Source organism: Miscanthus floridulus, chromosome 2 (assembly GCF_019320115.1).
Source record: "Miscanthus floridulus cultivar M001 chromosome 2, ASM1932011v1, whole genome shotgun sequence".
NCBI lineage: Eukaryota > Viridiplantae > Streptophyta > Magnoliopsida > Poales > Poaceae > Miscanthus > Miscanthus floridulus.
The window spans coordinates 161,018,627-161,040,757 of NC_089581.1; the positions used below are offsets into that span (position 1 = coordinate 161,018,627).

The window sequence follows — 22,131 nt, forward strand, 5'->3', positions numbered from 1 at the left end:
GGCGCCAACTCTGGTGACGAGATCGCCGTGTCCGTCTTCCATTGTAGTTGAGGCGGATAGCTTGCGTGAATCTCCAAACGCCTTGCAAAGTCCTCCACTTGCGCTCCCATCTCCTGCTTGAACAGCGGAATCCATCGCCGCAGCATTCTAACAGTCTTCAAAAACAGCATCGACAGGCCTATCCACCTTACTCCCTCAAAGTAAATTTCATTCCGTAATTTCCATATCGACCACAATATAGCTGAAGAAATGACATTCGTCAGTACATGTCTCTTATGAGCAAGCCAAAAACGAGCCACTGATTCAAAATCCGACCCTATATCAATACCCAAAAGATCAGAGACTACTTTCCAAGTATTATTAGCAATACATCAGTCAAAGAAAAGATGACAGATAGATTCATGTTCCGCACAGAAGATGCACGAGCGGTCACTAATCTCTCGATGCTTAGCCAAATTATCTCTTGTTAACAATCTATTATTTGAGAGTAATCAGAGGAAGAATTATTTTCCAAGCTGCACTCACAAATCTAGGAACGACCCCCCTGTGATTAATCACAGCATACAGGGTCTGCATAGATTATTTTCCAGAGGAAGTAAAACTCCAAAGCAAGTGATCCTGCTCTTCAGAGAGCGAGACCCCTTCAATCAAACCATGAAGTTCCCAACACATATTCATCAGGTTACTAGATACATTCCTCCTAAGGCTGCGTTCGTTTGGCAGGGAACGGTGTCCAGGAACCATTCCTACCAAAAATGCTAGTATGATTTGTATAGCCAATCCTTACCGAGAACTATTCCTGGCCACGAATGGCCATAAACGAACGAGACCTAGAGGTGAGCATCAAGTTTTCACCATCCCGGGATATATGAGGCAGCGGATCTCGTTGTTGACGGGCACGTTTGACCACAAATAAACCAACTAGTTGAGCTACGCTTAGTTTGCACCTCTTTCATTTTTCCAAACTATCATGGTATGATTTTTCTACTTGTAACTTTAGAATCGGACGGCTTACCTCTCAACTTTTCAAATTGTTTAAATTACCTCCTGCCATGGTTATAAGTGATTGACGGTGGTTTTAACCTTTTTATTAAAAACTCCAATAAGTTACGTGATAAAATTTGAAGCTAGAAAAATGTCCCTAAACTTATAAAATTTAGTGGATATTCTAGATATAAAGATTGGGCCACGATAAACCAAAAATCTATATAGAACTGGTGAAAACATCTCTAGAAATTTCCAAAAATAGATTTAGCTCTAGGAAAAAGGAAAAATTATCCTGAAAAATCTAAAAAATCCTAAAATATTCCAATCAATGCCTAAACATGTTTTGAAGAAGTTTTCACAACAATAAGATGAGATGCAACCATCATGAATGCATTTTTCATAGCATTTAAGCTAGTTGCATCTCATATTTTTGTTGGACAGGTTTTGAAAACACATTTCTTAAGCTTCTAAATATATTTTTAGTTTTTTATGGTTATTGTTCCTATTTCCTAGAGCTAAATCTGATTTGTTAAGCTTCTAAATAATTTTTTTCTTGTCCTAGTCTATCTCTAGGATTTTCTCAGAATTTTTAAGGGCTTAGAGACATTTTTTGTCACTTAGAAAATCTTATTAGGTTTTTACATGGGGTTTTTTAACTATAAAAGATGAAACCACCTCGAAAAACAAATCTAACCTTGAGGTAATTTAAATGGTCTCGAGAGTTGAGGGTGTAAGAGCATCTTGAAGAGTCTTTCTAAAATTTACTCTCTAAGTCATCAAGTCATTTGAGTAAATATGCAGTAACTTTTCTATATTTTGTGTGCAGTCTAGAGAACCATCCTCGCTCATCATCTTTTGCTACCGAGAAATCTAGAATAAAATATGTGAATATATGGGGATCCAATTAAAAATTTTGCTAGAGGGTATTTGTCACCAAAATTTTTATTCGTGTAAATCAGAAAAGGACTTTTTCGGTAGGTAAAAGAGACTTTTTCCGCCTAATGACCCGCTCAGACCCTACAAACAAGTCCTTCCTTGAAACCGAAATGTGTGTGGAAATGATTTAGCAAAACTGGCGGGAGGAAAATTTTGATTTGGACCAAATTTAGCGCCTGCCTAGGACATTATTATTTTTCTTTTTCTTAAGTCCCTCTCAACATAGACAAGCGCAAGTACATGCATTGTAACGCATGTAAATCCTCACACGTGACTAACACAATTCACTCTAGTGCTCCTACCATTTTTCTATGACTAAAACATTCATAACTATTTCGTCCACAGGTGCTATGCGATCACCTCAATCCCCATAATAGCCGTAACAAATTAGGAAGGCAAAAATCAATTCCCTCCATGCGATCAGATCAGGAAGGCAACGTGCACTCGCTCGGCTCCATGCCATTAGCTTAATTCCCATAACAACCGCAGCAAATCAGGAAGGCAAAAATTAATTCCCATAACAATCGTGATCAATTACGTGATCACCCCATGCCGCCAATTAGTACCACCTAAAAAACCTCAGAGTGTACACGCTTGCCCCCCGAGAATACGTTGATCGGTCTTGCCAAAAAGAAAATTCCCAATGCTCGCCCCCTAGGATATACAGTGCACGTGCATGCCCACATGCAAAAATCGGATTGGTCTTGACCAAAAGAAAAATTCCGGATCAGTCTTAGCCTGTCCACATGCAATCTGGATCAGACCACCTAAAAAGGGAGATGATCATTGTGTATGCGATTGACACGTCCAGTAGGTAGCTATCTTCTATCTATCTATCTACACATAAAAAACCCCTACAGCTATCGTCTACATCGCCCCGCCCACGGCAAAAAAAAAAACACAGTAAAAAAACCAACGGCCCCGTTTTCAAACCGAAAAAATCAAATACGGCAAAAAAAATGTTTAAAAAAAACATATACAAGGCAAAAAAAAAATCAAACTCTTTCACATCCCTGTTTCCAAAACAATACGGCAAAAAAGAGTTTACGAAAAAAAAGATACAACAGAAAAAAACCGTTTCAGAAACAAACTCTTCCGCATCGAAAATCATATCTCTACGACACACGGGTTCCCTTACGGAGACCGTTGAAAAAAAGTTGAGAAATGTGGTAAAATTCTACAATCACGTAAAGAAATAATACTTACGTACTAATATGCATGATTAAGCTTAAAATTACTGTAATATTATTTTGTTCTCGTTGCAACGCACAGGCATGATCCTACTAATCTCAAATTCTCAATCCTCAGGCACCACAAGTTTTAGGATCCGACAACCAATTTTCACTAATCACTGCATTTTTGCTGACATGATACAACGCCGATACTCATTTTGGTGATGTAGTGACATTTGACACTACTTTTGGCACAAACAAAGAATACATGCCTTTTGGTGCATTTGTTGGATTCAATCAGTTCAGGGAGACTGTCATTTTTTGAGCTGCTCTTCTATTTGATGAAACATGTGCCTCTTTCAAATGGCTATTTAAGCCTTCAATTTAGTAGTTGCTGTCTCATAGCAGGGCATTTTGTTCTTTTGAGATGATTGATGAGCATCTGCGTGCTAATTGAATGCTTGGGTGGAGATTATTTTGATTTTTATATGTTGTACTGGTGGTTATTGGTGGAGATTATCTATTAGCATGGAACTATTAAAAATACTTAAGTGAAATCCTCACAGCGACAGTATACTGCACTGCTCTGTAAAATGCATATGTGTTCTCTGTTCTATATCCGCTGTCCATGGAGTGGGCCTGAGCTGGGCTGCAGTTTCTCGTTTGGGCTGTGCAATCTAGCACTAGGAGAGCAGAGATGTCCAGCCACCGTCGGATCGTGAACGGACGGCATCGGGCATGCCTAAAGTCACCTGTGACTTTACTGAAGAACTGCAGAGAATCTGGAATCCAGATTCTCTGCAGTTCTTCAGTAAAGTCACAGGTGACTTTAGGCATGCCCGATGCCGTCCGTTCACGATCCGACGGCTGCTGGACATCTCTGCTCTCCTAGTAGAAGCCTCGACAGCCCAGACGAGAAAAGCCCAGCTGAGGCCCATTTATGGACGGGAAAGTAACACATTTTAGCACTTGGTGCTTGGTTTTGGCGGGGGATGTGCGGCCGCAGGAATATTTTGGCGCCGATTGTGTCGCTGCGCGTCGCCGCCGTCAGGTCGCGCTCGCGGCGCAGCTAGGTCACGCTCGCGCCGCCTGCAGTCGTCATGCAGTGCATCGTCGTCCTCGTCCGAGAGAGCAACGCAATCGACGTCCTCGTCCGAGATGCAAGGCAACCGGCTGCAGCCTGCAGTCCTCGTGCACTGAAGTTCGTTCTTGCCGATGAGCTGCGAACTGTGTGATGATCAACGTATTATCTTCTTCTTTCTTCTCTATTTCACTCTTATTTGTTCACAAGTGAAAGTTCACTCATATCTGCTTATTTGCCCTTTTCAGCTGGCTGGAAAAACGGTTGATGCTAATGTTGATTTGTTGTGAGAGAAAAACACTGTTATTTCGCTAAAACGGTACGGTTGATAAGTTCAAGCGAACAGAGCAATTATTTGTAGTGTTTTTTAAAGCCTTAGCTTTTAATTAAAAATCCGATGGAACAACCCAACCAGTGAGTTATGATTACATTCAATCCCCCCCCCCCCCCCCCCCCCCCTTGTTTTACTTCTAGGTGTATAGCAATGAGCATGCTTTTATTTTTCTTATAGAGAGAATGCAACTCCAATTTGGGTACCTCGTATTGGTCAGAAATTTATAAACCTGGATGATGCTCGGTCATTTTGGGTAGATTATGGAGGTCATGCTGGTTTTGAGGTCCGAAAACGGTACACAAATGAAAGTAAATCTGATAAAAAGGTAACATCATGTAGATATGTGTGTGCCAAGGAGGGTTGTCAAGCACGAGACAGGAGAGATCATTTAACAAAAATCCTCGAGCTGAAACAAGAACATGTTGTCCAATTCGTATGGGTCTTACATTAGATCGAGTGACAGGGGAATATGAAGTGCTTGATCTAATTCTTGAACACAATCATGTTCTTCACTTGCCACATACCTTTCATTTGATGACATCACTGAGGAAGATTTCAGAAGTGCAAGCTTTTGAAATTGAAGCCGCTGATGATTTTGGAATTAGACCAAAAGCTGCACATGAGTTGGCTAGTCGCTAAGTTGAAGGACGAATGAATCTCAGCTACACTTGTTGTGATCACAAAAATTACTTGCAGGGTAGACGCCAAAGGGAGTTGGCATATGGTCAGGCAGGAAGCATATTAAAGTATTTTCAAGACAAGATGTCCGAGAACCCTTCTTTCCACTATGCAGTGCAATTGGATGCAGAAGAACACATAACCAATATATTTTGGGCTAATGCTAAGATGTTAATTGATTATGCTCATTTTGGTGATGTAGTGACATTTGACACTACTTTTGGCACAAACAAAGAATACATGCCTTTTGGTGCATTTGTTGGATTCAATCAGTTCAGGGAGACTGTCATTTTTTGAGCTGCTCTTCTATTTGATGAAACATGTGCCTCTTTCAAATGGCTATTTAAGCCTTCAATTTAGTAGTTGCTGTCTCATAGCAGGGCATTTTGTTCTTTTGAGATGATTGATGAGCATCTGCGTGCTAATTGAATGCTTGGGTGGAGATTATTTTGATTTTTATATGTTGTACTGGTGGTTATTGGTGGAGATTATCTATTAGCATGGAACTATTAAAAATACTTAAGTGAAATCCTCACAGCGACAGTATACTGCACTGCTCTGTAAAATGCATATGTGTTCTCTGTTCTATATCCGCTGTCCATGGAGTGGGCCTGAGCTGGGCTGCAGTTTCTCGTTTGGGCTGTGCAATCTAGCACTAGGAGAGCAGAGATGTCCAGCCACCGTCGGATCGTGAACGGACGGCATCGGGCATGCCTAAAGTCACCTGTGACTTTACTGAAGAACTGCAGAGAATCTGGATTGCGCCGATATGTTCTAAACTCTCTCCTGCCTCCGATATCTCAGCAATTATGCTCTCCACTGCGAAATCGGTACTGAAGAAACCATCGTGATGGACGCCGGGCAACCTAACAACCTTGAAGACCTGGCCTTCCACTTCCGACCATCTCTCGACAGCTGCCAGGCTTACCATGTTGATGTCCCCGTCGCCGTCGCCGTAAAGCACCTCGGCTTCCCCCTCGAGCCCATCGGTCCCGAACACGTACGTCTCGGGCGTCCTGACACCGAACCCGATGACGCTGGTCACCGGCACCATCGGCGCCGGCAGCGCCTCCCACATCGGCAGCACCCGCGTCAAGTACGGCCGCACTCCTTCCGCGAAGCCGATGGCCTCGAGGAACCCCGACATGTTGCGCGCCGAGTAGGTCGCGGTCCTGGTCACCGCCAGCGGCCGGTCCCCGAACACCAGCGGCGTGGGCAGGCGCCACAGCGCGCTCTGCTGGCTCCGCGCCAGCCGGAGCATCGTCGGCCGCGTGACGTTCGGGAGGCCGTAGTCCATGCCGGCGCTGAGGGCGTACATCCCCGCGGCGAACCCGCCGAGCGCGGGGCCCAGTAGGACGACGCGCTTCACGTAGCGGCGGCGCCAGGCGAGCGGGCGGGAGAGGAGCAGCTGGTAGGTGAGCGCGCACCCGAAGCTGTGCGCGACCACGATGGCCGGGCGGCCCTGGTTGAGACGGCTCGCTTGGATGAGGCGCCCGAGGTCGCGGAAGTAGCGGTCCCCCACCGCGGACGGGTGGCCCGGAGGCGCGACGGCGTAGCGGAAGTCGTACGGCGCGGCGTAGAGGGTCTCGCCGTCGCGGTAGCCCATGCCTTCCAGCCGCTGCACCAGCCTGTCCCACCTGCCAGAGGGATACAAATAGGCCGTGCATATGCGTCAGTCCTGTCACACGCATCAAGTGGGACCAGCACGGCAGCACCAGGCTGCCGGTGAAAACGTGACAGTGTAAAGGACGACTGAAAGTGACGCGACACAGGTGTGCGGTTGGTGGAACGTAGGGCTCACCCGATGAGGGCGCGCGCGGAGCCGAAGAACGGGGTCCGGGTAGCGACGCCGTCGGCGTCGCGGTAGTCGTCGGCGCCGGCGTCGTAGACGAGGCTCATCTGGTCGGCGAAGCAGGGGACCTGGCTAGCATCGCGCATCGCCGCGTGGTTTGGCCAGAGCGGGAACCAGCGCTGGTCTGCGGCGCCGGCACAGGCAGGCGCCGGGGGCTCGTACGCCGCCGTCATCATCGCTTCCAGCTGGTTGGAGCCGTACCCCGGCACGAGCACGACCGGGTGCAGGTCCCCGGCCCCCGCGTCGCCGGAGCGGCTCCCGAGTGGCTGGGCCAGGAGCGCCACCACGACGAGGAGCGCACGAGCGAGAACCATTGGTCTGGCCCTTGGTGGTAGCATGTTCTTCAGAGATATTTTTACGTCTCTCGTCTGGGCCACTGCCGACAATTATAGAGCTCCGTCCCTCTCGATCTACATATTCTGGGTCTGTTGTTTGAACTTATTAGTCAGTTTATCGGCTAAAATCTACAGTATCTTTCTCTCATAATAAAACAACTTTAGCCTGTTTATCAGTCGGCTTTAATATCAGCCGAACATTTTTTTTAATGTGATAGCCGCCTGTTTGGCACAGTGAGCTATTTTTTTTCTCCTAAACACTCATTTTCAAAAACAGCTTTATGATTGAAACTATTTTTTCCCTTCTTTTACAAAGACATGAATTGAGATGAAGCTAAAAATAATAGCTTATTCCAGCTCTCTCATGAGCCGTTGAGGAAGCTATTTTACCAAATAATTTTTACAAAACAGCCTAACTTCACTAAAAAAAACAAGCTACTTGTAAAAACTGGTTTTCCATAAAACAGCCTCACTAATAAAGCTGAGCTGTGCAGGCGGCGAGACAGCGTCACCGACGATGGAACAACCCAAGTTGAGATCATAGGCGTTCACTATTTCCTTCTTTCTAGTAATGGATGGAATTTGGGCATGCTGCGTTTGGCACTTTGGATGGGTTCGTGACGGCTTTGTGTGCACGCGATAGCCTTACGCAGTTACACTAACGACTCAAGCACTTCTCACTTTCTTTTTCTTCGAACGTATTGATCTAGATACACGGTTGCGGCAGCTGATCCATCAGTCCATGCACTATGCCTCTATGCGTAATTGCTTGGGGGTCACACTGGCACGTAATGGCAGCGGGAACCATTCATTCCTTCATCTTGTCCGTCCAACTCCAGCTACGCGTCAGCTCAGAGGCAACAATTATAATACCTCTTTATAATTTCACCTATAGAAGCCAAAAAGGGCTTGACTAACTCGTTTCTCTGAAACCTTTTTACAATTTCATCAATTCAGTTCAAACATGGAAGGCTACAAATATATACCCATGGAAGGTCTCTCGTTGCTGCCCGCAATACTGAACACATGAACCATTGGTTAGTTCTGAGTTCTGAGCTTCGGATAATTGACAAACAATAGAACAGTCTTAAAAAAATTCAGATCTAGCACCCCTTCGGTAAACCTTGATCTGACACAATCGAACACTCAAACAACAAGTCGAGTGGCCAAACCCAAGATCAATAGGGCCTTTCGCTCTCCTACTCTCAATTGTAACTCTCTTCAGCATTGTGACACGAAAAACTCTCTCTTGGACGTAGGGCTTCGAAGGCTAAACTCGGATAAACCTTCTTTTGTATCCTGAGTGTTAACCATCGAGGTCCCACACATCAACCACTAATCACTAGCACTGGTTACGAACCCACGACAACATAAGTGTGCATGTGTGTTGCATCATCATTATCCAATTTCCAAAGGCAACCCAACAAAAGAGAGCAAACTTGCATGCATTAGCACCACATTTCTTTGAGAAATCTATGGATTTTTTACCTTCGCCTCTGATGAACAAGCTATGACATAGCTATGGTAATTGCGTGTTTCTTTGAGAAAACTAATCACTAATAAATTGTTTTCACCAACGTGGCTTAGCACATGTTTCATTAAGAGGAAGAGAGTTACACGACATATCTATAAGAGAGCCCTCAAAACACATATTACCGAGCCAGTGGTAAGCGATTTGTAACAAATCAAAGCAACAAGACAAAAAATGAACCAACGACGACCCTAAACACCAAAAAACCTACAAAATTGAGCCTGCAAGAATAAGAGACATCAACAGAATAGTAGTTTCCTACAGAGGCGACAACACCACGGTGGCAAAGCGTCCACCCAAAGAAGACATACGCGCATCCAATGGTAAGGGTGGCAAAGCATCCGCCAAGGAGGGGGGCACGCGCTCTTGGCAGAAAAGCATTTGCCAGAGAGGGGACAAAAGTGATAATGACGACAAAACATTCGCCATAGAGTCCAACGGTGGCCAAGCATCTGCTGGGAAGAAAATGGTAGCGGCAAAGCATCTGCCACGTAAACCAAGCGACTACGGCAAAGCCAAATAGTACAACAAACCACTACGAAGAGGGTGTATGAGGTACGTAGGCACAACAACGAGCAGATCTGGCGAGGGAGGTAGAAGATCAAGCGGATGCACAGGGGAAAAAGTGCTTCAACGATGCCTTCAAGAAGGGGTATGACCTATCCACGGACATGCCAATATCATTGCACGAAGCAGCATGCAAGAAAGGGCTTTCGCCCTAAGACCTGGAACAACTAGCAGAATGCAACATAATCATTGATGACGCCTCTAAGGAGGTATATGACACAAGTTGTGCCATTACCGGGGCTTTCACGCTTATTCCATTCGTCCACCAACACGACAGCCTGAAGCAATAACCCATGGCACCCGTGCGGGCCACAAGCCGATGAGATGCCTGCATGCCGTCGACGCGGCAACAGGAGCACAGCAATAGACACGGCTGCACGACACAACTTATATATGAGTTAAATGCACCAGCGGCCCTCGAACTTGTAAGCGTGCATCACATAGGTCCATGAACTTTGAAAATGCATTTCAGGGTACCTAAACTTGTTACGTGATGGACCGCAGGTCCATACAAGCCATGTGGGCGTTCTTTTGCTGATGTGGCGTGCTAGCCTGTCATATATTATTTAACCCCTCATGCCTATTTTTCTCATCATAAAAAAAAGACCCCAGCGTCCGCTCTGCTCACGAACGCATCGAACAAAAAGGGCTTTCGCTCTAAGACCTACGACAACTAGCAGAACACAAAGAAATCATTGATGATGCCTCAAAAAGGTAGATGACATAAGTTGCACCACTGCAATTGGACCGAGCAAAATACCGGACAGAGCTTTCACCCAGATTCCATTCATCCACTGACACGGCGACCCAAAGAAACCCATATGGCATCTGCGCAGGCCACAAGCCGCAAAGATGCCTGCATGCCGCCGCCGCGGCAACAGGAGCACAGCAATAGGCACAGTGGCACGACAACTTATAAGTTAAAGATAGTAATTGGCCATCTACTTCTTTTAACTCTCAATCCGAGACAAAAGCACTATAATCATCAAGAAGACAATAGCTAAGAGCATCATGTTGATGACGCATCCTTGCATCTTCGTGGCGGCGACAGTCTGCCCTTATTAGCAATATCCGGAAAGGAACGATGCAAGGACTTACACCCATGCCATAAAAGGAACCAAAGGGTTGAACTTGTAAGGTTAATCTGATCACAATTGTCCTGTTCATTTGGCTGATAAGCCATGGCTGAAAGTACTGTTAGCTGATTTGTTGTAAGAGAAAAATATTGTTCGTTGGCTGAAAAATTACGGCTTATAAGCCAAGCGAACAGGGCGAATATAAACACATTTTTTTTACAATTTGGCCCTTTTTGTGAAAAAAATACGTTTGACCCCCTGTGAGACGTAAACTCATCTTTGGACCCTGGGGGTCGGCGCCACGGATCTTGGCTCCGAGGTGCCTGGTCGTGCACAGTAGGGCATCCTAGGTGGCGTTAATGTGGCCGGTACCTCGGAGCCAGAATACATGGCTCCGAGCTCGGCGCCACAGATCTTGGCGCCGACCTCGGAGCCGTCAGATGATGTGCTGCGACGAAGGTGACGAGACAAATATTGGAGATACAAATATTGCACGTATTTTGTTAAATTTGCGGCACGAAAACCTAAAGCGCGAGATAATTTGGGACGAGTAGGGGCTAGATGATTTGACGCTACAGCTCTCCACCTGCAGGGGCAAAAGCAGCATGCACCGAGCGCGGCATGGTGGCAGACGGGCAGGCACCTGCCGTCCGTGTCAGAGGGGAGGAGAGGAGAGCGGTGTGTGGTGTGTGGGCCTGCTACCGCTTGCACGTCTCATCACCTCTGTCGCAGCACATCATCTGACGGCTCTGAGGTCGGCGCCAAGATCTGTGGCGCCGAGCTTGGAGCCATGTATTCTGGCGCTGAGGTACCGGCCACGTCAACGCCACCTAGGATGATGCCCTGCTGTGCACGGCCAGGCACCTCGAAGCCAAGATCTGTGGCGCCGAGACGTGTTACCTCGACGCCATGAGTCCTGGCGCCGACCCCCATGGTCAAATATGAGTTTACGTCTCCCGGGGGGGCTAAACGTAAATTTTCTTCAAAAAAAGGCTAAATTGTAAAAAATTGGGACAATATAAGCCTAGTTTTCCTATATACACTATTTTTGTTCTAACCTTGACTAGCAAATATCTATAAAGTCTGAAATGTAAATAAATGCATATTATAGAGTCATTCTCGTAATAATCTAATAATGCCAAATCTTATGGTCTTAATCTATTTTTCAAGGAAATTTTTAGATATGAATCATTAAAGTTAAACAAGTTTAACATAGGAGAACCCTACATGGGTTTATATTTATGATCACAAAACTAATGGAAATATGCATGTACAAAGCTAAGGGTGTGGTCATGTTAAAGAAAAAGGAGGCAAAGAGTAAGTACCTGGAGTGTAAAAGCTCACGTAAGGTAATATGGTTTGGTATCTCTGTCGTTCACCTATCTTCCTCACATGCATTGGTTTAAGGTCTAGCATGATGACTCCTTCATCCCTGTTGATGAAAATGATATCATTGTCCTCCTCGAAGCCAATTACTTCACGTGAACGTGCGTAGGATTGATCATGTTTGGGAGGAAGTGTGTTGATCTTAATAACCCTGTGTTGCGCCCATCTAGTGCGAGGAGAGTCATTGGTGCCAGCAGCTTGCTGCATCCAGAAGTAGACGCAGTTATCCAACACGGTAATGAGGCCCAGCCCTCCGTCCTCTGCCTTTGCCATGACCATGTTATCATCAAACAGTACTCCTGGTGTGTCCATCACGGAGAGGCGGTGCCCGCCAAACTCGTATTTGAGGATGCTCTTGCCGCCCGAGAGGGTGAAATAGAGCACTCCTCCAACAAGAAGACTTTGCGTGCCGTCGTCAATGGAGTGATGACGATTGCATGAACAGAGGTCGACGCGCCACACACGTGTCGTAAATTTCCAGCCGGAACAGTATTTTTCTCTCACACAAACCAGCCAACAGTACTTCTTCACGAACCAGCAATGATACGAACCAGCCAACCGAACAGACTGACTAGCTCCCGCATAGACCACGATGAACGGGCCACCATGGCAGTTGAGGTGGTCGCAGGCATCCATGGCGGCACACAGGATTGCCCCAGTATAGAGGTGGTTACGCGGATAAGTAGGCACGCTCAGGTGCTGGCTGCTGCTGATCACCAGTCACAGGGTCCCAAACGACTAGCCTGTCAGACTCGAAGGTACTGATCAGCACGCGGCCATGGCGGCAGTCAAGGGCCCACCACCAGCTGCTGCGACCAAGCACCGGCTCGGAGAAGAGGGAGGCCGTGGATGTCGTCTGGACAAACCGAGGGATCGGGCCAGGACGGGAGTAGAGGTTGTGGAAGTAGCCGAGCAAGAGCGGCGTTCGGTGGAACACGCGGTACCTGCGGAGGAAGCTGAGGTCTGAGAGGATGCGGAACCATGACTTGCACACGAGGCTGGCGCGGACAAGTCGTCCAGCGGTATGCGGAGAAGGATCTCTTCCACGAGCTCCATACCACTGGTTGCGTTCGATACGATGGGCAGGCTCGCGCCCTAGCCCTACGGTACTTATATACTCGACGAAGTGGATCCAGCTCGGAGTCCTCTGCTCCTACGGTCCTACCACCTTGACGAAATAGAAAATAGGAGTACAGGCCATGTTTAGTTCCGGCCGGATTCGGCGCCGCCGGGAACCCAAGACAGTGTAGCGGTAGTGTAGCACACTATAGCATTTCGTTTGTATTTGGTAATACTTGTTCAATTGTTGATTAATTAGGCTCAAAATGTTTGTCTCGCAAAGTACAACCAAACTGTGCAATTAGTTTTTGATTTCGTCAACATTTAGTACTCCATACATGTACCGCAAGTTTGATGTGACGGAAAATCTTTTTTTACATAGTGCCAAATTCAGGAATTTGGGGAACTAAACATGGCCTTGCTGTTTCGAAAACATATAAACATGGCTTCCTAGTCAACTGTAATTGTTTAATCCTGACGCATTGGAATCGGACAGTACCGGAACAGAGCAAGGACAGTCTCAATAAAAAAACTAGTAGTTTCTATAATATAGGATACCGTATAAAAAAAGTACTGCTTTTCAACTCATGGTTTTTATGAGTAATAATTATTTTCTCTTTCTCTCTCCCAACTCTATCTTCTTCCTCCAATGGAAGTGCGGCACGAGCCCCCTAGAAGCTGGTGGTTTCTCCCCAATAGCGATTTCATGGTTTCTTGGTGCATTAGGTCAAGAGAAGACCTGATTTCTTCATGAGGAAACCATTTCTAGGATTTTTGCTCTCTTTCTTCATTAATTACGTTGTCATGTCAGCGTTTTGCCTACGTGGTAAGTCATTTAATAAAGATAGAAACCATCATTAATACATCATTGGGACTGTCCTAACCTGAATTTTGTTTTTATTTTATTTAATGCTTATCAGGTTCCTTAAAGACTACTCGGGATTGCTCGCACCCGAGAATTTGAAGCATCCGTGGCTCCTCCGCGCGTGGACGCGTGGTCTCGGCCTTTTTTCAGAAAATTCCTCAAAATTTTCAGTAATCAACCCGAAGTCCAACCCAACCTATGTATACAGTGCTCAGCTTGGCCGGCAAGGCATAGTTGAAAGTACCGTTGACGATTGATTTATTATGAGAAAAAATATTAATCGTTGGTCGAAGAAGGACGGTTTATAAACCAAACAAAATGTTTATTTCAAGGTGAAGAAGGTGAAGAGAAAAAACGATACCCTCGTCATTTTTACAGAGTACCCCAGGCAATTTTGCGTAGAACCCCTCCTCCCCTTCCAACCCTAGCTCCCCTCGATCCATCTCTCCTTTCTCTCTCTTCTCCCCGCCGCCGTTACGGCCGATCTCCGCATCTCAGCGCACACGGCCCACGCGGCATGCCGGCGTTCCTGGCCTCCTGCGTCGGCACGAGTGTGAGATCTGCTACCCTCCACCCCCAATTGGCACAGACGTCTCCGGCTTCGTCCCCGAGCTCTAGGCCTCTAGCCACGATCTAAAATGGAGCAGTCGCCTCCTCCATCTGTGGTCGTTGCGTCGCGGCACCTCTGCTCCCGTTCGTGGTTTGACGACGACATCGGGGCTCGCCATGCCTCCGGGACTTTCGCTCCGCCTCGCACTGCCGGGAGGTCGGAGGGGTACCCAGGCCAAGTCCAACCTGGCTGTGGAGAGCGTGAGGCCCAGTGTGTTCGCTGATTCTCCGCCTCCCCATCCGGCGTCTTGATCCAGCAGCGTGAGCCGCGGTGCTGCGGACCACCCGCCTAGGTACGCATGGTATGGAAAGTCTTCCCCAAAAATCATCATCGCATCGACCGAGACATCAGTGTTGAGCTCGCCTGTGCTGATGCAGGCTCGGAGGTCGCCAACCGAGACACACAGACCTCTGCCTTGAAGCGCGAGAGCACATCCTCGCGGGGCGCTGGCTCGACGTGGCCACGGACTTGCTCCTCACCTCCCGGTCGTGCGTTCCTTACATAGGCACCTTCCCTTTTCTTCCTCTGCCTTCCAATTCAAACGTTTTATTTGCTCACTCTTGGATGGCGATTTGGGCATTCAGTTATGCTTTTGCGGATCTGGATTCTGGAGTGCATCCTTTGTCATCTGCAGCCTGGTCCAGCAGCATGACGACAGACCAGCGCTGCACTCGAAGTGTAAGCAACACCGTCAACATGAAAGTTCAATCAATTCGATTGTTTGCTCCTGGGATCTAAGGGGGTTTGCTTAAAGGCTTGGTTCCATTGTATGATGTCTGTTTAACTTGTACAATCCGTTCCTGATACCTTATGACAAAACATTTGTTACAAGAAGGCTCTTCAGCTCACCACCACTGGAATTGGCAATTTGGAGCAGCGGATATGGGGAATGAGCGGTGGTGAGCTGGTCATGTGGAGCAAGCAGAAGTCTGTTAGAAACTAGCTATGCTGGACTCCATGCTCGTGATGCTGTAGGGCAGTAGGGTGCCTTTGCCTGCAGTCCAGGACCAGGCTTTGGCCAAGTTTTATTGATATGGCAAGGTGTTCGGCTTTTGGGGAAGGTATGTGTAGTGACTCAAGCCCAGCCTGCTAGAAGATTTTTCGGGTGTCCAAAATTTTACTGCTGCAATTTGAGCTAGATGGGTTAGTAATTACAGGAAAATCGCATTGTTTTATGAACTGAATTCCAACCATTTGTTCTGAAACTCCTGGCTTGCATCTTGTTTGCGTACCATCAAATGATGCAACTTAGTTGCATTTTGAGATTTATCCTTCACTGATTTGCACTAAATTTACATTCCACCCTTTTATTTTATACTATATAAGCAAAAGACATAAGCACTGTTGAAAATGGTACCTGGAGCCGAATCTGACCTTCCTTTAGTTCCTGAAAACAATCACATGCTTTGTCAATCAAAAGATAAAAGAACAAAGCAGGTAGCATGATACATATAGTTTAAGATTTTTGCTTAAATGTTCGACAGTCCATGTACTGAAACAGAGTTCTCACATTACTAGCTAAGTATTGTCAACTTAAGGTTTGAGTTTTCCCTCTAATATTAAGAAGGGTAGCTAACTGTAAAATGCTATGACACGATGTGACTATGTTCTATGAAACATGCTTGCCCTGAAATAGGGAGGAGATCTGCATTTCACTGGACTAACTTGGATGGGTTGATGGGTTGTTTCACATGATTGATGATCATTATCCATGCATCTGTCTTTGCTGTTCTAACTTTATATTAATGTTTCTTTTGTTACAGCCCACCAAAGACACAGGGAGCATCTATCATGGACCACAGTACCACACGGTGTGCCGCCATCTAGAGAAAACAAGGCAGAGAATACTTTCGTTAGAACTGGGTGTCGTGACAAGAACAACAAAGCAAGGGAACCTTATTACAAGGATCTTGGAACTGTGCTGAACAGCAAAAGGAAGCACCGCTGGAGACTTACATTGCCAAGATGGTGCCAACCATACCAAGGACCCCTAGAAGTGATCTGTTTGAATTGTCCATCGTGCCTTGTCTGCAATGATACCTGTTTCATGTATACATCTTAACTAAGTGGAAGTCCGAAAATTTACCAGTGTACTGGAAATTGATTCTGGTCAACCCTCGTTATCTTTTTTTCTATAAACATCAGTCCTATAATCTCTAGCTGTAGGTATTGCTGGTCCGTGGATATGTATATCAGATTACTGATCCTGAACAATGTGCTTGCTTTGAATGGAAAATTATGTTCCTCGATCAGCGTCTCCTGTGATCTGTATAGTTTACATTCTAGGCAATTTCTATTGAGATTAACTATTTGAAAATTGATAGCCCTCGATGAGACATTTGTGTCCAAAAATGGTTCCTGTAGTTGCCATGATCTTTGTGCCCCTTGGTTGTGGTGTAAGTAAAATTTTCCTCCACGAAAACAGTGGCCTGTGATGTCAATTGCTTACAAAATGCTCCACGACTGCTTGATAGGGCGCGCAAGGCGCGCATAAATTTCTAGTTTTTCATGCAAGGCACGCCCACAGGCCACATGTACACGTAATTAACTAGGAAGAGTAAAATTTACGGAGTGTCATATATAGGTCCATAGCTATGTACGGCACGCACGTGTTTATTAATAGGATATGTGACATCTTATTATATTATTTTTTTGAGCAAACATCTTATTATACTATTAGTCTCACCATAAATAATCTATTCATTTTACCATCTAATCCATATCCAGACCTTGACAAATCTAAATTCTGAGGTGATAAAGATATTTGATCACATGTATCAGTACTGAAGCCATTTTTTTCTCAACTAAAACATTTTTTGCTGATGATATCAGGAACCAACTAAATGGTCATTTCTTTGTACGATTTAGAGCCCATCTGTTAGCCACTGGCCCACTGCACTTGGCTCATAGTAATACACAAAACACAAACTGTACATGTGGCCTGTTCTCTCCAACCTGACAAATACAGCTACAAGGAGGAGCCCCCGGCCATTAACTGTACATGAATTAGCAGGACGGAGACTGAAAATGAAATATCGCATCAGTCACACGAATATTTAGTAATAGCATAAATACTGGTCTTCAATTGATTATTCATGAAAGCCCGACTACTTTGTAGACTTGTAGCGATTGTTCATGTTTACTGTTACAATTTACAACAGACCACGATCTTCAGCCTGAATTCACGGAATCTACAATCTATCCACATCCTCAACGATGCAACACCTTTCAGCAGCCTTGCACGTCTCTCCACTTGAGGTACACCAGCCCTGCGTGGTAGTGTGTGTAGGCTCCGGCAACAACCAAGACGTGGAACAGCTGGTGGCTGTGCCCGGCGATGTCAAACTTCCCAGGCATCCAGCGCTCAGGTACCCGGGTCGCATATACCAGTGCTCCCAGCCCATAGAAGAGCCCCATCAGAACTTCATATCCGGTCGTGTGCAATGCCTCCGGTTGGTGCCAGAAGAGGACCAGCTTGTGAAGAACAGGTATCACACCAGATGCACCCATGCCAAAGAAGAGACATGCTCTGATGGTTCTGAACTCAGGGTTCTGGAAGACCGGAAGTAGAGAGAACGCGATAGTTGCCACTCCTAGGATGGTTATGAAACTGAGGTACATGTTGCAAAAGAAGGGGTAGCACATGAAAGAATAGTATACTGGAGGGTAGAAGGATGTGGCGATCAGAGCTGCAATGCCTGCGTAATCAAGCCGAAGCATAATGTACGCTAGGCGGCGAGAATGGCAGGAGAGAAGGTGGCAAGTACTGCTGGCGAGAAGGCAGAACATGGCTCCTCCCAAGAAAGCATAGAATGGCCACCGCGCAATTGGTCTGATTAGTTGTGGTGCAATCAGATTTGCTAGATCCTCCTTCATGCTTTGCTGCGCAAAATGAAAACAAGAAAGATTGTTGTATCCAGTTCTGAACACACAAGTTATGAGCCACTTTCAAAAGCAATGCATCACATAATCTGACCAGAACAGATTATCAACTTACCAGCCTTTGCTAGAGAACTCCACTAAAAGGTAAAAATATTTTTATCAATATTATCTTAAATAAAGTCATCACAATAAGGCCCAATAGCTTGACTTGACCTACAACGCTAGTAATTACACTTTCACTAATTTGGGTGAGTAATACGTAAACTAATGTTCTTTTCTTTTAACGAGACTTAACCTACAAGGCTACAATGCTAGTAATTACACTTCCATTAATTTGGGTGAGTAGTACATAAACTAATGTTCTTTTCTATTAACAAGCAGCAGAAGTCAATGCAAGCTTCTATTGATATATAGCAGAATAAATACAGTAGTATAGCCCTGGGAGACTAATGTTCTTAATCTCATAAACTGGCAACTGCCTGAATGCTACTGCTTTTTCAGTAATCACTGGTTTTCATAGTTTTACTGAGATAAACCTCTAGAAGTGAAATCTTGGTCAGCTTCAGATAAGTTATCCCTGACGTTAACGCAAAGCAGTAGTGCTCTTATAGCAACAGTAAAAGAATGTATCAAGTAATTCAGCAAGTTGTGGAGTACTTACAAGAACAGACAAACTTGTTTCATTGGGATGGGTAAATCTGTGTGGCAAACAACTTGCGAGTAACTCCAAGAGATGCCAACGGGACAGAGATGGAAGAACCTCCATAGAATTCCAAGAGCTCTTCAGCTCATCCTTCAGCTTTTGTAGATCCGAAAGGTGAGGTAACGACGGAAGACATGACACAAGCTCCGCCTGAATCTTATGAATATCAGCCTTTCTCAGCACATCCGGCAAATGCTGCAAGCTCTGGATATCTACTACATTTGGAACTTGTGTTGCTGTGTATATGGTCAGAGCGAGAAAGATGAAAAATCCAATAAGATGCCTGAAATGTACATAGACAAAGCCTTTTAAGTAAGTAAAAAAAAAAAGAGATAGGTTTTAGAGGAACTATGGCAGGCTTAATGCCAACCTGAACAGTTTATTGATGACATACAAGCCCAAGCATGGGACATTTGTGAAAAAACCAGTGCATCATGTATAAATGGCCAATGGGCCGGCCCGGCCCGATAGGGCACGGCACGGAAGGGCCCATCGGGCCACCGGGCCGTGCCGCACCAGTCCATCGTGCCTGGCCAACGGCCCGGCCTGTCGGGCCAATTTCCGTGCCGGGCCGGCCCGATGAGCCCGGCCTTTTTAGCAGTTCGGGCCGGCCCGAGGCCCACCAAATGCGACAGAGAGGAGGGGGAGGCGAGGAGTGGAGGTGGCGGCGGCCGCCGCTGAGCTCCCCCCCCCCCCCCCGGTCGCTTGATGCCGGATCCGGCGAAGTAGCTGGCGGAGGAGGCGAGTCCGGCGAAGTAGCGGCCGGATCGAGGCTGCTCCGCTCGAAGCCGCTGCAGGGGGACGCAACGGAGGTGGCCAGATGCATGGGGGGTCGTGAAGGAGGCGGCCATTGCCGTGCTCGACGCCGGCGTTGCTGTCGCATTGGACTTCAGCGTGGTCGAGGACGGGGAGGAGCCGAGGAGGAGCGGGGTTGGCGCCGCGGAGGGGATGGAGGCCGCTCCGCTCGAAGCCGTGCGGGGGGTGCGGAGGAGGCGGCCACAGCCAGACGCGCGGGGGGCCGTGGAGGCGGCGGCCACCGCCGCACTCGACGCCGTCGCGTGGTGGAGGTGGAGCTCTGGAGGCGGCGGCATGGGGATGGGGGAGGCGGAGTGGAGTGGAGGTGGAGGCGGCGGCATGGCCGGGGATGGGGGAGGCCGGATGGAGGGATTGTGGAGGCGGAGTGGAGTGGAGGTGGAGGTGGTGCCCCAGGCAGCCGCGCTGGCTTCCTCACGGCTGCACAAGTCGAGGAGAGAGGAGAGCAGACCCGCGAGAGAAGGGAAGGGAGGCGGGAGGCGGCAGCGCGACGCGCGAGGACCCGAGGTGCGCGACTGCTCGAGTCAGAAGGGGAAGGCAATGGTGGCTGATAGGGAGTTGGAGTTAGGGTTTGGAATTAGAGCAGCTATATATGTTATGACTATCGGGGCTCTATCGGGCCTAAAGCTTTTAGCGGGCCGTGCCTGGGGTAAGGCCTAGGCACGGACTGCTCCTCCGGGCCGTGCCAACCCGGGCCCGCTCGCCGCCGGGCCGGGCCGGGCCAAAAAAAAAGGGGGCCTTGGGCCGGGCCGACGAGCTCGGGCTGCATGGCCATATATAGCATCATGTAACTATTAGACAAAATAACATATCACAAGTTGTTGTTTTTTGGAAAAAAAATATCACAAGTTGTCATACATAATTTTTAGAAATCATACTCCTCAAATTTTAGTACTGTGCTTTCCCATCATTGTTAAACAGATACTGTGTCACAAGCCCATGCTAGGAACACTAAGTGCTAGAAACTCCAGTCTCCTCGAAATCCGGGAATTTTCCTGGGGCAAGCAATCCATGTGTATGCCATTTAAATTAGCCATTTAGTTCTTCATAGGGATTTTCCATCCCTAGGTTTGCCTCCGCCTTACTTCCAAATTAGACCTACAGTAAAGGAAAGGAGCGGCCCTCCCGGTCGTTCAGCAATGCGCCAACTAGTTTAAAAAAATGCATACCGCACCGAAAGATGGCTTTAATTAGTTGGCGGTCCAGTCCTTTTCCATGAGATTTTAGGCAAAGACGACGGTACCAATTCAGTACTTTGCATACTTGCAGAGGTGCCATCACAAACATGAAAGGGACAAAAGCAGCTAAATGAATAAAACTACAAAATTCTACATATTTCGCCAATCCATAATGAATCTGAACTCTGAAACCTATAAGCAAGCATTAAGCACAAGCAGGAAACAAACGCCCAGAAATCTCATGTAAGCATTGAATCTGTAACAAGTTCTTCCCGAGGTAGCTAACATCAATCAGTTGGACCAAACAAACAACGATAGAACCATTAAGTAAGGGGGAGGGCAGAGGGAGGGTTTACGTACGTCCAGACGTTGAGGGTCTCGTTGTGGATGGAGAAGGCGGAGAGCAGCACCTGCGGGAGCGGCCACTCGCAGCGGTAGTGGCTGTGGATGTACTCGTTGTCGCGCAGGTAGGCCGGCAGCGCCCGGTACTCCACCAGCCCGTAGCGCTTCCTCTTCCTCATCCCCTGCTTCCCCTTCTCCTCCTCCCACTCCGCCCCCACCATCCTCTCCGCCTCCTCCGCCGCCGTCGAGGACATCGATCGCCAAGAGCGGGGACGAGGCGAGGCGAGGCTAGCGAGCCGGGCCGGGCCGGGACGGTGGGTATGCGGCTTCCGCGGTCAAATATTCGCCGGGGTGCGCACGCACGCGAGGAGCCGAGGACGCGCCGGTGGACGCTCGCTCGCTTCGTTTCCTTCCTGGGTTTGCGTCGGCCCGTGGGTCTCGGCGAGGAGGCCGCGCAACCGCGATCGCTTTTGGCGGCGCGGCTGCTGGGCGCCTGGGCCTGGCCGTTTCGTTTCGCTCGGTGGTGCCTGGTGGCCTGGTGGGCGCCAGGCGTGGTGGTTTTCCTGCCGCGCCGTCCCGCTGCCGTCTGGCTCGGGCGGTGCCTCCCACGCGTGCGCTCGGCATGCCAGGTGGGCTGCACGCTCCCACGAATCTGACGTGCCGCGCTCGCGTGGCTTTTTGGGAAACGACGGAAGCGTGCGGGGGATCCCAAGCCGTCGCACGAAAAAGACGTGATCGGTCGCG

The 22,131-nt window shown here is 47.5% G+C and overlaps 2 protein-coding genes and 1 long non-coding RNA gene across 4 annotated transcripts; 1 reads left to right on the plus strand and 2 right to left on the minus strand.

Annotated features, from left to right (window-relative positions):
• Window positions 1-5,676: 5,676 nt before the first annotated feature.
• LOC136540357 (lecithin-cholesterol acyltransferase-like 1) lies at window positions 5,677-7,433 on the minus strand. Its single transcript, XM_066532355.1, has 2 exons — window positions 6,990-7,433; window positions 5,677-6,825 (listed from the first exon to the last, which is right to left on the minus strand). The coding sequence occupies exons 1-2, from the start codon at window positions 7,376-7,378 to the stop codon at window positions 5,844-5,846; spliced, it is 1,371 nt and encodes a 456-aa protein (XP_066388452.1). The 5' UTR covers window positions 7,379-7,433; the 3' UTR covers window positions 5,677-5,843.
• A 6,801-nt stretch (window positions 7,434-14,234) lies between these two features.
• LOC136540358 (uncharacterized) lies at window positions 14,235-16,721 on the plus strand. Of its 2 annotated transcripts, none has more exons than XR_010779931.1 (4): window positions 14,235-14,770; window positions 14,847-15,147; window positions 15,305-15,530; window positions 16,233-16,721. It is a non-coding gene; the product is annotated as an uncharacterized lncRNA (long non-coding RNA). The 2 variants fall into 2 exon arrangements; XR_010779932.1 differs by having other exon boundaries at window positions 14,235-14,761.
• A 792-nt stretch (window positions 16,722-17,513) lies between these two features.
• On the minus strand, window positions 17,514-21,927 carry LOC136535201 (heptahelical transmembrane protein ADIPOR3-like). The gene is made up of 3 exons (XM_066527508.1): window positions 21,406-21,927; window positions 19,013-19,337; window positions 17,514-18,351 (listed from the first exon to the last, which is right to left on the minus strand). Exons 1-3 carry the CDS (start codon window positions 21,639-21,641, stop codon window positions 17,698-17,700), a joined length of 1,215 nt encoding a protein of 404 aa, XP_066383605.1. The 5' UTR covers window positions 21,642-21,927; the 3' UTR covers window positions 17,514-17,697.
• Window positions 21,928-22,131: the final 204 nt, after the last annotated feature.

Excerpts from the sequence above, each read along its gene's own strand:
- LOC136540357 (XM_066532355.1), bottom strand. The coding sequence starts at position 7,378 with ATGCTACCACCAAGGGCCAGACCAATGGTTCTCGCTCGTGCGCTCCTC. Across the intron at positions 6,826-6,989 it reads TCCGCGCGCGCCCTCATCGG|GTGGGACAGGCTGGTGCAGC; the intron begins GTGAGCCCTACG and ends TCCCTCTGGCAG.
- LOC136535201 (XM_066527508.1), bottom strand. The coding sequence starts at position 21,641 with ATGTCCTCGACGGCGGCGGAGGAGGCGGAGAGGATGGTGGGGGCGGAG. Across the intron at positions 19,338-21,405 it reads GAGACCCTCAACGTCTGGAC|GCATCTTATTGGATTTTTCA; the intron begins GTACGTAAACCC and ends TGTACATTTCAG. Across the intron at positions 18,352-19,012 it reads AAACAAGTTTGTCTGTTCTT|CAAAGCATGAAGGAGGATCT; the intron begins GTAAGTACTCCA and ends CATTTTGCGCAG.